Source organism: Colossoma macropomum, unplaced genomic scaffold (genome assembly GCF_904425465.1).
Source record: "Colossoma macropomum unplaced genomic scaffold, Colossoma_macropomum, whole genome shotgun sequence".
Lineage (NCBI taxonomy): Eukaryota > Metazoa > Chordata > Actinopteri > Characiformes > Serrasalmidae > Colossoma > Colossoma macropomum.
In genome coordinates, this window is record NW_023494784.1 from 8045410 (window position 1) to 8061726 (window position 16317).

General features: G+C 38.9%; 1 protein-coding gene across 2 annotated transcripts in view; it reads right to left on the reverse strand.

Annotated features, from left to right (window-relative positions):
• The window catches only part of nckap1 (NCK-associated protein 1), a 97093-nt gene that overhangs the window by 56914 nt on the left and 23862 nt on the right, over positions 1–16317 (reverse strand). The window contains exons 3-5 of one of the 2 annotated variants that reach the window (XM_036577107.1): positions 2716–2808; positions 2544–2600; positions 2314–2456 (exon numbers count right to left, since the gene is read on the reverse strand). In XM_036577107.1, the coding sequence (XP_036433000.1) occupies positions 2314–2456; positions 2544–2600; positions 2716–2808 (293 nt within the window). The remainder of the gene's footprint in view (positions 1–2313; positions 2457–2543; positions 2601–2715; positions 2809–16317) is intronic. The other variant, XM_036577116.1, reaches the window with a different exon arrangement.

A 16317-nucleotide genomic window follows, 5' to 3' on the forward strand; every position in this document is an offset into this window, starting at 1 on the left:
TTATCTCAAGATAAGACAACTAACTCACCATTTCAAGATAACAGCTTTGTTATCCCAAAATAGCAAGATAACTAACTCATTATTTCAAAAATAACAACTTTCTTAACTTGAGATCACAAGATAATTAACTCATTATCCCAAGATGATAACTTCTTTTATCTCGAGATAACTAAATCATTTCAAGATGATAACTTTATCATCTAAACCGCTTATCCTTCTGGGTCGCGGTGGGGTGCTGGAGCCTATCCCAGCTGTCATTGGGCGGAAGGCAGGATACCGCGACCCTAGCTGGACTAAGCGGTTAACGACGATGATGATGATGAACTTTGTCATCTTAAGCTAACAAAATAATTTAACTTGTTATCTCAAGACAACAATCCAGAAAATTATAACTATCTTATGGCCTCTCCAGACCTCCGTATAAATTAGCCTGTGTTCAGAAGATGACCAGATAAAGCGGTGATGGTGGACAGAAGACCTAGTTCAATAATAATCCTTACAGATATTGAAATCGTAATAACTCTACTGAATCATTCTGATGTTATCTAACATTTCAGATTTGTGCCAAAAACATAATTAATTGAATGTACTAATATTACTGGATACACAATAGCAAAAACTCTTCATCTAAAGATTCTGCTCCTCAGCTGATACACTATAAACTTGAACACAGATTTTATACAACCCCTTACTGGGCATTCCACCTGAAACTGTCCACTGTGTATTTGCTCTAAATGCTCTTCAGATGCTCTCGGTACAGTTATTCATGTTTTCTGGCCGTGCCCTCCAGTGAAGCATCTCTGGAAATGACAGCTTCCCGGCTCACTGCTCTTTTAGAAGTAGACCTGCCCTTATATCCAGCTTTGTTTGCGCTTAGAGGCGTTTCAATACTTAACGTGAAACCCAGTCAAAAGAAAACAGTAATGGCTTCTCTGACAGCTGTGAAGAAAGCAATATAGAAATTTCGTGCAGAACTGAGCTGCACTTTAGATCTACATTGTTGCTCTATTTTACTGGAGCGACCACTGCCAGACTGAACCGAGCAAAGGCGGACGCTCTGGTTGCTTGGTCTGCTGCAACTCTGTTAAAGTTTGGGACAGGACCTTGTCTAATTTATTGTATTTCCAACAATTGTAAGTCTTTGTGTTTGCCTGTAAGCCTATTTGTCTGTTTTAATACTGAAAATGAACAAAAAAAATAAACAATAGCAAAACCAATTATAAACCAGGTTCAGCAATGTGTAGATCTATTTGAACTCATTTTGATACTCGAGTCATCCTGAGGGTTAATAAGTGGGTACTAAGTTAACCACAAGGAAAGGGAAAAAGATTTCAGCCAAAAGGGCCCAATAATATCTGTCTGCAGAGCCACATTTTCACACCAGCAGTTTCACTCCAGCAGGTTCAAGCCAGTGGCATTCAGCACATGCGCCGACTGTTGTTTTGGTTTTTCTGAGTGAGTTTTAGGCTGATCAACATTTCAGTCGTTTTAGGTGGGTTTCCAATAAATTTGTGATAAATCTGCGTTGGGCTAACATCATATTTTAAGCTTTAGGCTAAAACAGACTTCGGTTTGAATGCATATAGAGATTCACAGGGTAAATATTACACGAACTACAGCTGATGTGGCTCTGGGTAAAATAATGGGTTATGTAGACATATAGCTCAATAACTTACCCTTAATATGGGGCTTTATGTTACACTTACATTACACATGAATAACACTTTACCTTAAGCAGCTTAAACTCAGCATAATATGAAGCTTTAGGCTAAAACAAACTTTAGTTTTTGAACGTATCCCTGCTGAAAAAACCCATCGAAACCATTAAGTGTTGCTTTAGGTTTCGGCTGCTTTTGTAATGTGGTTTGGCTTTTGGTTTAACTGGTTACCAATGGTTGATTCCTATATTGGCAACGGCCTCCCTTCCTCAATGGTAATATGTATGGCGACACACACAACCACCACAGTCACTGTTTATATCAGAGACGTTATAAATGAGGAGACCGGCTGGTTGAAATATGAATGTGATGCTCGAGACGCTCAACTTTCCTATGAGGACTTTGTTTACATGGCACAATCAAGCTGTCCTACTGCGCATGTGTTACACTGGCCTGAAACCGCTGGGGTGAAACTGCGGGTGTAAATCTGCGGCTCTGCAGTCAGAGCCTTCTAAAAACGACTGTAGGCTTACTTTTTCAATTATAGCAGTAGAGGTTAAGATTGAAAAACGAGAAAAACAATTCATTATTAACAAAAAACAGAGTAAAAATCAGTAGGTTTTTGTGACACTCCTTGTGAGAAGTTAGCTAATACCTTGCCCCATGTGTCATCTCATGCGCGTAGTTGTAGAGGCCGATGATGGCTTTGCGCTCTTCGATCCGAGACAGAAGGATCATCAGTGTAGTGTAGGTCACAACCAAGTCAAGGTAGTTCCTCGTGAGGTCAAAATTTACAGTCTGGAAAAATAAAGGCTCTCATTCAACATTCATACACATTTATCTGAAAAAATTAAAAATATATATTTTCGTAAAATTTTGACTTACAATGTCAAAGAAAACTTGGCAAGCATCAATAGTGTTTAGCAGTTCACAAACATGGTCCTGGAAAAGAGAAAAAAGAGAACGTTATCAGAGCTGCTGCTGTTTTAGATAATCAGATTTAGATAAATAAGTCAATACAATCCAAGACAAAAAGAAAAATCGGTGCATTCCCTACCTTAAATTCCATAACATCCACAAATGTGAAGTAATATAAAGCTAGATTCTTTAGTATTTCGGACTTTTCCTTTTGTAGCTGTGCAAGCTGTTGCTGTAATAATAAAAGAAAAGGAGATTATAAAATCAGAAGATGAATCAGCATTTAGTAATGCAGTTATATATAGGACTTGTCAGCAGGGTTCTGAGGGTGAGGACTGAAATGTCATACAGTAATAATAATGGTGCGTATATGAATGTACTGAACATGAACGTAACAGGTATTATTATTAACAGGTACATCAAACCTTAATGGGATCATATGGATTTCTGGCTTCTAAATGGCTCCTAAAATGTGGCCTGACATTTATTCAAGTCATATTAATAAATAAAACAGTCTTATTTAATGCACCCTATAAACTATGCTTTCCAGGGACAAATCTTTATTAAACAAATGGCTTAAACAATCAAGGTCCTTTGTTGGAAGAGGTATGTGCCCTTACAGTTAGAAACTACTGGATAATTCCTTTATTTATCGGTTCTGTTTAGTGGTTTGGAGGCACTCAGCCGGTTTCTCTACAAATTGCTTCAGTTCTTTGTACTTTTAGGATGTCTTGCTTCATATCAGTCTACAGCATTTCAGTGGACCTGGCTATTAAATCTGAAATTCTAATTTACTGGAGTTACAAAAAGTGTAAAGATTTCTATAAAAATAAAATCTGTACAAAGACAGTATTTGTATACACAGAAGATAAAATTATGTTTTTTTTTTTACTACATTTACAATTTTTTTTTTATTTAGAAGACATTTAAAAAAAATTGTCAAGACTGTTACTGTCAGAAAATTCTGAACAATATCCAGCCCTACAGGCCATTTGAAAATACAGAATTTCTTCTTTATTTGAGACACTCTTTAACTTACAACGGTGTTTTAGAGCCACTGTTAATAAAATTTAAAATAGTAGATTTTGAGAATAAAGTCGTAATATTTCAAGAATAAAGTCATAGCATTTGGAGGATAAAGTGGGCTAACTGTAGGGGTGTTGGGGTCTGGGTTGCTGAGGGGTCTCGGGTCTGCGTTGGGGTCTCGATTGCTGTCCTGGCGCCGGAGCTCCACTCACTCCTGTCTCCTGTCTCGCACCGTCTGTGAAACTCCATGCCCTCTTTGAATGGGGGGAGATGGAGCCCCGATAGCCGTGTAGACGACCCTGCCTGAGATTCTCCTTCAACTACACAGACAGACAGTTTCCTCCGAGTCCGTCTGGCTCTTTATTCTAGATAAACACAGTTTCCTGCTCAGCCGTTTCAGCCGGTTCTTACACTAATAACAGGCTGGTGCTGATGTGCAGGAGAGACAGGGAGGCTGAGTGTTTCTTTATGGGTGAATCGATATGAAAGTAGAACTCCACCAACTCAACACCCCTCATTTAACACGAGGAGGTGCTGCTTCCCTTTGCAAAGCCTTTGGCCACAACACTGTGATCTTTCCTGGTTTTAATGCCACTTTACTGTAGTAATTCCACGACTTTTTTTTCTCGAAATATTACGACTTCATTCTCAAAATATTAAGACTTTTTTCTCGAAATATTCTCGAAGTCTACTAACATTGTTGTATTAACTTCTTTGGTCAAAACTCAAAATCCTTCTGAGTTTTAGATCATAGACATGAACATATTCAACACATTCTACTGTTGAATTTTCCAATGCAAACTGGACATCATTACACCCTCAATAACTGTAACTCATCCAGAGTTACACTACCTCCACCATGTGTCACAGCTGGGGTGGGGTGTTGGTTGGTATTCTAGTGTCAGTTTCTCAAAACTCAGCTCAGCGTACATTACTGTTCAAAAAATTTGGAACTGCTGTTCAAATGTTTTCAGTAATATAAATTCTATTTCAGATAAATATTAAATATATATATAAATATAAGTATTCAGAAATCATAGACCGCACATAATTTATACTAAGCTTAAAAAATAAAGACATGTTAAATGTGTTCAGAATCTAGAAGGAAAGTAAACTAAACCATTAAACATTTTGATTTAAATAAATAATTCTGACATAAAAAGTAGGGATCAACTCTTGAGATACAAAACTTGACAAAAATATTATCGCACACAGATCTTCATAGTATTTAAATCTAGAAATCTCTTTAGTGAAGGGTTGGTCATGTTTAAATCCAGGTTGTATAAGTTATTATTGTGAATAAAATAACAAAACTGATTATTATAACTTGATTCCAAACCTTTAAACAGTACAGATCATTTGAGTTATTTTTATTTATATATTTATTTTTTTTTACATAGAACACTATTCAAGTAGTGGTGTGGTACATTAACCCTCTATTGCACAATGTTGCCTCAGGGCAACAAATCCATTTTCTTCACTTTACAATAACATTATACACGTTTAAAGGCAATGTCAGAGTTAACAATAAAGGGAACAGCTTGAGTATCTTAATAAAAAGCATGTTCTTGGTCTTTTTTAACATTCAGTTTGAATTTTTTTTTGTTATGAGAACTTGCAGAATATGTTTGTTGCCCAGAAGCAACATTGTGCGACAGTGGAATGGATTTGACCAGTCACAAGCCAGGTCTCACCACTTCAGGGAACCCAGCTCGATATTGGGGTATGTTGCCAGAAATGACCCCTGCACACATTAATTTTTTATAAAAATGTTTTGATATTTAATAATCAGATCCATTTTATGCAACAAAAGTGGATCGAATATTTATTTTTAAATTGCTCCTATAACGCATGCAGTAGAGGGTTAAGGCGGTCTTTCGCAAGAAAAGCTGCATGATATATTTCATCTGTACTGGTATTGGTGTCTCACAACCCATCCTGATTACGTTACAGCGGCTTCGATAAGAAGCATTATGTTCATGGTACCATTCTACTCCCTTAACTAGCGTGTCCTTATGGCCAGTTTGTTTTTCCAATTTTTTTTTTTAATTCTACATTTGTTCACTTTAAACATACTGTAGGTTTGATTTCTAGAAATCTTGTCTGTGGTTAAAGTTCTGAAAGGTAACCTTATAATGTTGAGAAAAAATTTATATTACTCAAATTAAAGCGAGCTATGTCAGTTTGTAAGAAGAGTAACAGCACTCAACTGACTATTAATGAAAATGTGATATATTTAAAAAACACTGTTACACAGATTTAATCAATAAGTCCAGCCATAGTATTTACGACCAGATAAATCTACATTGTCCTCTTGCACTAAGGAGACACACTAACAGAGACTGGAGAGGCTGTGCTGCCATTTCTAAACTGCCTGCCTGAATGCTGAATGATAAAGAGATAGTTAGAAATCATTTCAGATTCTTTGGGGCTTTGATATCCTAAAAACTGAAAGCCTGACTCCAACCTTCCCTTTTTACAAGAAGTCATTATTGCACAGATTCACAAACCTTTCCACCTTACCTTGATTGTTTAAACCAGTTTTCAACAACAAAATATGTTTATTGATCATTAAATAAGACCCTCCATTTGTCAATAACTTAGAGATCACATTTTAGAAGCCATTCACACAGAAACCCGGATGATTCTAAGGATAGCACCACTTGACAGGCTGCATTCCTGCATTCCAGCCACATCAGCTGAGAACAGAGCTAATGACTAGAATTACAAAGACGTTTCAATTGAGCACGAAAGGCCAATCCAGAATGGACGTTTTAGGCAGCTATAAATGATCATATCACTTTTGAAGAAAAGTAAAGCTGCCTGTGTTGTCATTTTTGTTTCTAAAGACAGCTGAGACATGCCAAATCTTGTGCTCTGGTTTCAAGAGTGGAATTAGGCTAGTGACTGAACCCTGCATCAAGTCTGAACACGCCAGGCTGTCCCACTGAGGTAAAGCCCAGCCGCAACAAACCAGTGACTTCAGAGCAAGTCTGCATTGCAAGACAAATCAACGCTGAAATACACACCAATCAGGCATAACATTATGACCACCTCCTTGTTTCTACGCTCGTTGTCCATTTTATCAGCTCCACTTACTATATAGGTGCACTTAAGTTACCTCTGAGTTGCCCCTGAGCATTTAAGTGCACTGTGTCCACTCACTGTCCACTCTATTAGACACTCCTACATTGTCGGTCCACCTTGTAGATGTAAAGTCAGAGACGATAGCTCATCTGCTGCTGCACAGTTTGTGTTGGTCATCCTCTAGTCCTTCATCAGTGGTCACAGGACGCTGCCCACAGGACGCTGTTGGCTGGATATTTTTGGTTGGTGGACTTTTCTCAGTCCAGCAGTGACACTGAGGTGTTTAAAAACTCCAGCAGCACTGCTGTGTCTGATCCACTCAGACCAGCGCAACACACACTAACACACCACCACCACCACGTCAGTGTCACTGCAGTGCTGAGAATGATCCACCACCCAAATAGTACCTGCTCTGTGAGGGTCCATGGGGGTCCTGACCACTGAAGAACAGGGTAAAAGGGGGCTAACAAAGTATGCAGAGAAACAGATGGACTACAGTCTGTAACTGTAGAACTACAAAGTGCACCTATATAGTAAGTGGAGCTGATAAAATGGACAATGAGTGTAGAAACAAGGAGGTGGTCATAATGTTTTGCCTGATCAGTGTAATCTGTAGAACTCACGCATGTTGAGTCTTTATTTTTATTGAAAATAATGAATGTTCCTTGTAAAACTGCATTGATAGGTATGTACACTGGCTGTATCGGTCTGAAATGACTCTATGCAGCAGTACCATTAAAAACAAGTGTCTTGTATTAGAGTCCACTGCTTATTTCTATTGGGCAAGGCAAATATGCTCTGAAGTCAAGTTAGTAATAAGAGTCTGTTTGATGTTTATCATGATTATCAGTTAAGCAGGTTTTATATTAACAGCATTAATGATGTGCTGGACATCACTGTGCAAACATCTAGAAGGGAAGATCTAACAAAACACCAAATTAAAAGCTATGGCCAAATCTCTGGCATTGACCATAACTGGCGATGCATATTACTTAAGAAATTAGTATATTTCCTAATGACCCACTCCACCATTTCTCTACTATTGCCTTAGAAAACATTAAAATGCCCCTGAGCATTTTAATCGTATTGGCTGATTAATCCCACATATCATAAGGAAAATAGCAAGGATGAAGATCGACACGTCTCCTCGATTATAACCATTTGTGCACCCACTGACTGAGAATGGCTCAATTTTGATAGTCAATTTTTACCATCCTTGTTATTTTCTAGTAAATGTGTTGCAAATATTTGTTTGTGAGGCCCTCAGTTGTTTACTGGGTTTGAATTGGCTGATAAAAATCTTAAAGCAAGTATGTAACCATGCAGCTACAGACCAAGAAACCTCAGAACACATGAGTCTACTAAAAAGCAGGATTGTAAAAATAGCTGGACAAAAACTAATTTTTCCATTTTATACCAAAAAAAAATCTTAATCTATTTATTCTGAGGTTCCTTCGGTCCAGATTAGCTACGTAAGAATATACATGTATGTGAATGTAACAGAAAGGGTTAAAGCTACATAGAAATATGTGCAAGCTCCAAACAAAGCAAATGGGACCCCGGACGGGGTCCGAACTTACCAAAAGAACAATCCAGAAAATAGCCATGTTAAGCATGCAAAAAAAATGCAGAACACAAAAAAGAAAAAATATATATAAACCAACACAAAAAGAAACTCAAAAACACAGTTAAACATGACGCAGCTCGACATCATTCCAAGAAGCAGTTAAACGTCTTTGACAGAAAAAAGAGCTGAGAGGGCAGAAGTTAAAGCTAACAAAGCAGCATCTGAAAAATACAACAAACACTTTAAAAGACAAGAACGGTGATCAGTTATTACAGAGAGGAACACAAGGAAATAAAAAATCCCACACACAGACATGACACACTGCGAATATCGAGCGTATGTACGTCAGAACACAAATGAGCAACAGAAAAAAAAAGCATTTTTTTTTTAATTCCAATTGATGTAAATGAATAAAAAACCTCAGACTAAACTAAAATGTTTTCAGTCTTCTTGTTTGACCTCATTTAGCCTGAAATACAAAGTCATTCAAACGGTTACAGTAGTGTTTATTATGTTTGGACAGTAACACTCAGAAGCCAATGGCTGAATCCAGCCTTCTGTTGGAATGTGGGAGAGAGAGAGAGAAACAGAGAGAGATAGACAGATACAGCGTCACGCCCACATTCCTCTCCCTCCCTGTTTCCACACACTCACTGCTGACTCTGACTCCCTGCACTAGGATCGGTTTTGAACACTGTCATAATGATGGCCTTTTAAAGCATCGCGAATATAAACTAAACTGTATTTAAGCAACAGAACACTAGAGGGAGGGTTTTACCGTGAAATAACATCACGGCTGTGATTTGGTCACCGTCGATCATCACAGCCGTGATGTTATTGGCGATAACACACTCCTCGAGTGTTCTATTGCTTTAATACAACAGTTAAATAAATAAAGTAATAAATTAATAAACTGGGTCGTGAACGCGGCGTTTAATATGTTTTAATGTTCGCAGTTCCTTCACCAAATTATAGTTCCTTAACAAGCAGCTCGTTGCTACGTCAGAGTAACGAGCTCCGCCCACTCGCTGCACAGCCAGCAGTTCGTTCTCCAGCTCCTTACGCTAAATTCCCAAACTGTCATCACCACTGAGCAGCTTTTCAGTCGGCAGCTGTGACAGAAGAACAGCTAAACAACCTGGAATCAGCCAGAAATGAACCCAACACCATTCGCCAAACGTGTAGTCTGATCTTCAGAGTCTGACCAAATCAGACTGAGTCATAAAACTGCCACAATATCAAGTTTAGCTCAGTTTTGTCAGTTTTTGCCAGATCAGTATTAATGTTGTTTTGTTCCAGCCAGTCTGTAAAGCATCTTACAGCCCGTTTAGTTTGGCGAATGGTGTTGGGTTCATTTCTGGCTGATTCCAGGTTGTTTAGCTGTTCTTCTGTCTCAGCTGCCGATTGAAAAGCTGCTCAGTGGTGATGACAGTTTGGGAATTTAGGGTAGTCTGATCTTCAGAGTCTGACCAAATCGGCTGTCGGTCAAATGTGATCTTAAAAGTGTCCATTTTCTGTTTGTGGCAAAGTAAGAAGTGAAAACGTTCAAATAGCTTGAGCGTCTTCTACAGCTGTCAAAGTCGTTGCTTAGTAACGGCGTCTCAGCGGAGTGATATGGTCAGTTTGCGCGGCTGGAACTTACTGTTGTATAATGTATGATTTCTTTTAGGCTCTACTCTGTTAATCTAATGACAGGGAAAGCTCAGGGCCACAGAAGGTTAGACCTTCAGGAGCAGGACTGAAAGTCTAACGTTTAACCTGACCTGAAGGCATAATGTGTCTGATTAACCACCAACACAATTAGGAAGTGACAGGATTCAACTGACCACACTTTGATTTACAATGGGTGGGAACAACCTTCTGTGAAAAAAGGTCACTCTAGGTCACATGTGTCAGACACAAGGCCAAGTCAGGCCCACGATACAGTCCTGTTCAGCCTGCAAAATTATTTTCATTTTCAATATATCATCCTATTTCACCCTAAGACGCACTACACTCCCCAGCATGCACTGCAGCAACAATCTACAGGCCAGCGGTTACACAAAAAGAAAAGATTCCTGGTGTCTAGTTTGAGCAAATAGGCAAATAACCATTTTCAAATAGTTAAAAAAAAACAAAATTTATTTTTATGTAGAATTATTTTTGAATAAGTATTCAATCTATTCAGTGGCTATTTTTTTTTGCTGTTGCAGTTTTGCCACGTTTAAATGAACAACGTCCCGTTCGATATCATGGCAAAACGTTGAAATGAAATAAAAACACTTTTTTAATGTGGCCCTTTTAGTGGTTGACTTGCTCTAATTCTGCTGGAAGTTCTAGACACATATCTGACTGTGAACACTAGCTGTTAGGGGTGTAACGGTACACAGATATCATGATTTGGTTCACACAGAGGTTTGGACATCACGGTTCGGTACAGGTTTGGTACAATAATGGAAAAAAAGCACCAAATGCATAAGATTAAGTCTCTTTTCATTTATTTTGAACAGACAGTAGTTACAGTTTGATATACCTAGTGTTGTATAGCGCCCCCTGTGGTAGTTGATACAGCCTGTAGTGGTTCATTTGCACTCGACGGGGAAAGTCAGTAACGTTGAATAATTTGTGCGGCGGTAGCTCAACTTCAGTCGTGATTTTGCAGTTAGGAGCAGAGAAACAGTGGAAAGGCTTTGTGCTGAATCTCTTCACAGGAGCAACAACACTGCAGGGGGCGTAGCGTAGAGAGATAAGTCTCAGTTCATTCAATTCATTTAATTTCAGCTTGTGTTTCTTTTTTAATTCCCCTCTCTTTTTATTTATCTTGACAGCCGCCTTCCTCACCTCTCACTCACAGTTCAAACACCTCAAACTCACAGCTGATCGGGGGTCAGGAGTTCTGACGCTGCTGCAGTTACGAACCCTCGACAGACCAGATCGTTTGGCGCTCCGGTCCCATTTCTAATTTTCACCCCTACCCCTTGTTTTCGAGTGTTACCTTTGGAACTGAGTTACAGGGTAGTGGTTGAAATCTTCCCTCTGAAATGAGACCCTCAAATAAAAAGAACATTACTTCATTAACAGCTACCAGCGCTGCTCTGTAGGCGACCCTGCCAGTCTTCAAACTAGCTCACACAATCTCAACTACTCTTCTGAAAAGAAGAAAGAGCGAATAATAGAGCGAATAAAGCAGCACACCGTCCTCCACAGAAACGCTGAGTTTGTGCTGCAGGGCCACGTGTTTCCAGTACTTTTCCTGAACGCTGTAATTTGTGTTTGCACCTTGTAAAAAGTCGAACGTTGAGAGACATTTTACAAGAAATTATTCTACTTCTGTTTCCTGCTGGAGATGTGAGAAAAGCAGCTATAGCTGAACTAAAGCTTAAAGCAGAGCAAAGCAAGTCTGTGTTTTCGCTAATATTATATTTTTTAACCTATACGAGTACATCAGCACACACTGAGGCATATTTACAGCCAAGATGGTAAAAGGGATATAAAATGTTGTGGCTCTCAAGGTGGTTTGATTTTTGTTGAAAGGACAAAATGGCGGCACGGTGGTGCAGCGGGTAGCGCTGTCGCCTCACAGCAAGAAGGGCCTGGGTTCGATTCCCGGCCGGGTGACCAGGGTCATTTCTGTGTGGAGTTAGCCTGTTCTCCCCGTGTCTGTGTGGGTTTCCTCCGGGTACTCCGGTTTCCTCCCACAGTCCAAAAACATGCAGTCAGGCTGATTGGACATGCTAAATTGCCCCTAGGTGTGAGTGTGTGTGTCTGTCTGTCTGCCCCGCGATGGACTGGCGACCTGTCCAGGGTGTATCCTGCCTTCTGCCCAATGACAGCTGGGATAGGCTCCAGCACCCCACCACGACCCAGAAGGATAAGCGGTTTAGATGATGGATGGATGGACAAAATGGCTCTTTTTAACATTTCGGTTGGCAACCCCTGATCTGGCTTACTGACCATATAAACGGCTTTTCAATTCTAATTTTCTCAGGTGCCTAAAAGTTTTGCAAAGTACTGTATATGTTAATACAAGCGAGCCAGCTCTGCTGGAGACTCATCGAACTGCTGGGCTACCATGACAGTTGACCAGATGAAAGTATGCTTGTGGTACAAAACAGCCTGACCACGCTTGGCTGTTATAGCGCCTCTTGCAGCAATACTCGGAACGCAGCTTGTGTTTTTGCGTTATAATTTGCGCCATGACACATTTCAGAAGATGACAACCATGTTTATGTAGCTCAAACATTCATGTCAGAGTACTAGTGTGATGGCCTAACACTTTTTAGGTGCTCTCGATGACACTATTCATGTCCAACCACTGAATTTAGCACATTAACTTAGTACTGAAGCACTGATTGGTCTAAAGTGATGAGATTCTGTACAGTTATATCTTAGATGAACATCTAACAGTATTCATCTGAGTTTATTACAAGTACGTTTTACACTGTTGTTCACAACCAACGGACGCTTAACATAGTCCGACAGGACCAAAAGACCAGATTTAATATTACATTAATTTGTTCTTCACATTTATGATATAATAATGACACACTGTAAAAACTGGCTTGTCAGATCTACCTAAATACTTCATGTGGTAACAAGTAAATTAACCACTTAAATAAATACTTTGAATGACTGATTTTTTCAAACAAAGTCATTTTTGAGTTGAATAAAACAAGTTCAATTGCTTGTTACCACATGAAGTAATTTTTTTAGGTAGATCTGATGAGCTGTTCAGCTGTTCCAGAGGAGGATGGGTTCCCCTTTTGAGTCTGGTTCCTCTCGAGGTTTCTTCCTCCTGTTGAGGGAGTTTTTTCCTTGCCACTGTCGCCAAGGCTTGCTCACTGGGGGCGTGGACTGGGATTCTCTGTAAAGCAGCTTTGTGACAACATCTGTTGTAAAAGGCGCTATATAAATGTATTTTTACTTGACTTGACAGTTTTTTAGTGCAATAACTGAAGAAGGGAGAAAAAGAGCCTCTTACAACTCCTCCAAGAAAGACCTCAAGTCCATAAACAATGACGTTTTATAGTGAGTCTGCCAGCAAAGTCTGAGCTCCATGGTAACCCTAAAACATCTCGTCCATCTCGGAGCTCAGGCCGTGATCCAGCAGAAGGCCTTGCCCACGTTTTTAACTGAGACGGGCCATGAAACATCAAAAGGAAAGAAAATAAGCAAGAAAATATCCCATAATACTCAGCATCTCGACTGATACAGAGACTACAGGGCCTGTTCTAATCAGAGCAAGTTAGGCTTTAATTAAAAAATCAATATTTGCCCAAGGTGTTCATTCATAACAGGAGGCTCTGCCACTCTTTAGCTGCAAAGATCAGCTCAGATTTATGGCGTATTTCTGGCATATTTTCCTGATCATTTAAATGGTTAATGAACAACAATTAATGTGTAATAACAATAATAATAATAATAATAATAATAATGTTTTACAGACAGGAGATAATGTGCATATAATCCTGTAATATACTGTAAATAGAGTTTCCTCAGACCCTGCACATCTCTATATATTCACATATTCATCTCTTGTAGCTTTTTACACACTGGCTCTTCAATATCTACTCTCTTATTATATTTAATTTATCTCTATTTTTATTTTATTGCTTACTTACAGCTTCTAATGTCTACTATAGTCTGTATAGTTGTTTGGTCTGTTTAGAGTGTTTGTTGAAACGTTATTACGTTTTTGTTAATCTTCTAAGTGAAAATATGTTAAAACATCGCTGTTGAAAATCTTGTATCTCCATTTCTGACTTTTTTCAGTTTTTGACAAAATTTGGAAATACCTGTTGCCCTTTACATTGTGTGTAAATTTCACGATGAATGGACTTAAAGAAACAACCCAAAATGACTTGGAAAAAAGTCTGGTTCCATTGACTTACATTTAAAGTAAAGCAGGTTTTTTCCTTCTCCTGTAAAGTTACCATTTCGGACATACAAGGTTTTCTTCCGACAACAGCGACATGCTTTCCAGAGAGCAAAACTGATGCTACATAACATTCTGCAAATTTTAAGTATAATTCCTATTTATTTGCTGAGTTTAATAAATTGGAAAAAACAAACAAACCAAAAAAATATGTAAAATGTGCCGTAACCTTTGCTGAAAAAACAGTAACTGAGTATTAAAATGTGCAGAAGCTTGTTCTCTGTAGAACATGTTAATTTATTTTCATTAAGAAAATCAACAAAACACGGAATTTGAACAGGGGTGCCAAAACTTTAGCATACTATCAAATTAAGGTGGCAAATTAAAGTGATTCAGATTCTGATAAGTATTCAGTTAAGTATTCAGAGACAGTGTGATCACAGAGTGTGAAAGTACGGAGCGGCATAAAAGCAGCACTGGCAAAGTGCGTTGTTAGACGTATCCATTAACCCAGATGGAGCACAGATGGGAATCTGAAGCAGTTATAAATCCAAACCTCTCTTAAAAAGCTTCCAAACTCTGATTTAAAATGCCTTACTGGAAACACGTTTGCAAGGCAGCCACTGCTGCGAAGAAAAACAGTCAAATGTCTCACAATAATGTTTCAGATCACCAAACTACTTCATTATTAATGTATCTATGCAGTTGATCAGCCAAGACATGTTTGGTGTCTTAAGTTTGCCTCTTTCATTTTGCACTGGAGCTCTGAGGCTTATGAAATGGAGAAGCAGTGGAAGACTTTGCAGCCTAATAAAACTTGACCTTAGAGTATTCACTGAATCCAAAGGAAAATCCAAATTTGAATGTAGACAATATCCATTCCCACATTTACAGCCTCTGCTGCAGGTTCTAGTATAAATAAACTAAAAACTAGACCATAAACTAAAGGGGAACTCCATCAATTTTGCAAAATGAATTAATCATTTAATGGTTTAGATGTAAACAAAATCATTCAGTGTATTTTGGTGTGAAATGTGCCTTTCTAGAAAAATCTACAGAGTCAGAACTGTTCACCATTGTAGTACTAGGAACCAGACGTCGTTATGTCTAAACTACAAATATCACCATTTTATCTGCAATTTAAACCGACCAGTGAACCTCTGTGTGTCTTGCAAGTTTTATATGTCATGCTGATAATGATAAATACTGCTAAATTAAAATAAATAAATAAATAAATTTCTTTGGGTACTATTTTTCCTTACAACGCCCTGCGTGTATCTCTCCGCCCTGCATGCCTTTTGGAGTAGGGTCTGACTGCAGAGCCGCAGACGTACACACCAGCAGCTTCACTCCAGCAGAAACCGGAATCGAAGTAAGAAACGTTCGTGTATATATCACTGTTAGCTGTTAGCTTAAACAGACTGTCTAACAGGGACCACACAAAAAAATACAAAAACTACCTGCCTCGCTATCGTACCCCATAAACTACCCCATAAGCAGAGAAGGAGGTAGTTTGCTGCTGACACCGATTTCCATTCGCCCTGGGCTGCTCTGCATTGGGTTCAGCCTCTCTCTACCTTTTGTCTCTCTCTCTTCTTGAAACCGCTGCAACTCCTTTGTGTTTTCTGGTTCAAATTGATATGGATCTACGACATTTTGGAAACAGACCTCCTTGAGGTCCTCTGCATGCCCTGCCATCTTCCAAAATAGGTAAGAAAACCGTAAAAATAATCTGTAAACAAAAGCTGTTCCTGGCGTTATCCGTGTTGATTGGCTGTAACAACAAAAGCACCTTAGCTTGTGCACTGATCTCAGTTGATAACGTGGTTTTGAGAGGAAACACGGAACTAAACCTGGAGTAAAACTTTATACTAACAATACGTTTTAGGCCAAAACTTTATAGCAAAACTATCACAAAACAGTGTCTCAGGTCTCACGCCATGCATTCATAACCGTGTGTAATAACCTAACGGGATGTAGCTTTCAGAGCCATTCAACGTGTTGGACGTCAGGTTCCTAGTACTACAATGGTGAACGATCTGCACTCTAAACTCTTTGGAAGAGCACACCAAACCACTGAATGATTTTGTTCACATCTAAACCATTGAATGATAAAGTAATTTTGCAAAATTTCACCAAACGTGTGGTCTGATCTTCAGAGTCTGACCAAATCAGACTGAGCCATAAAACTGCCACAATATCAAGTT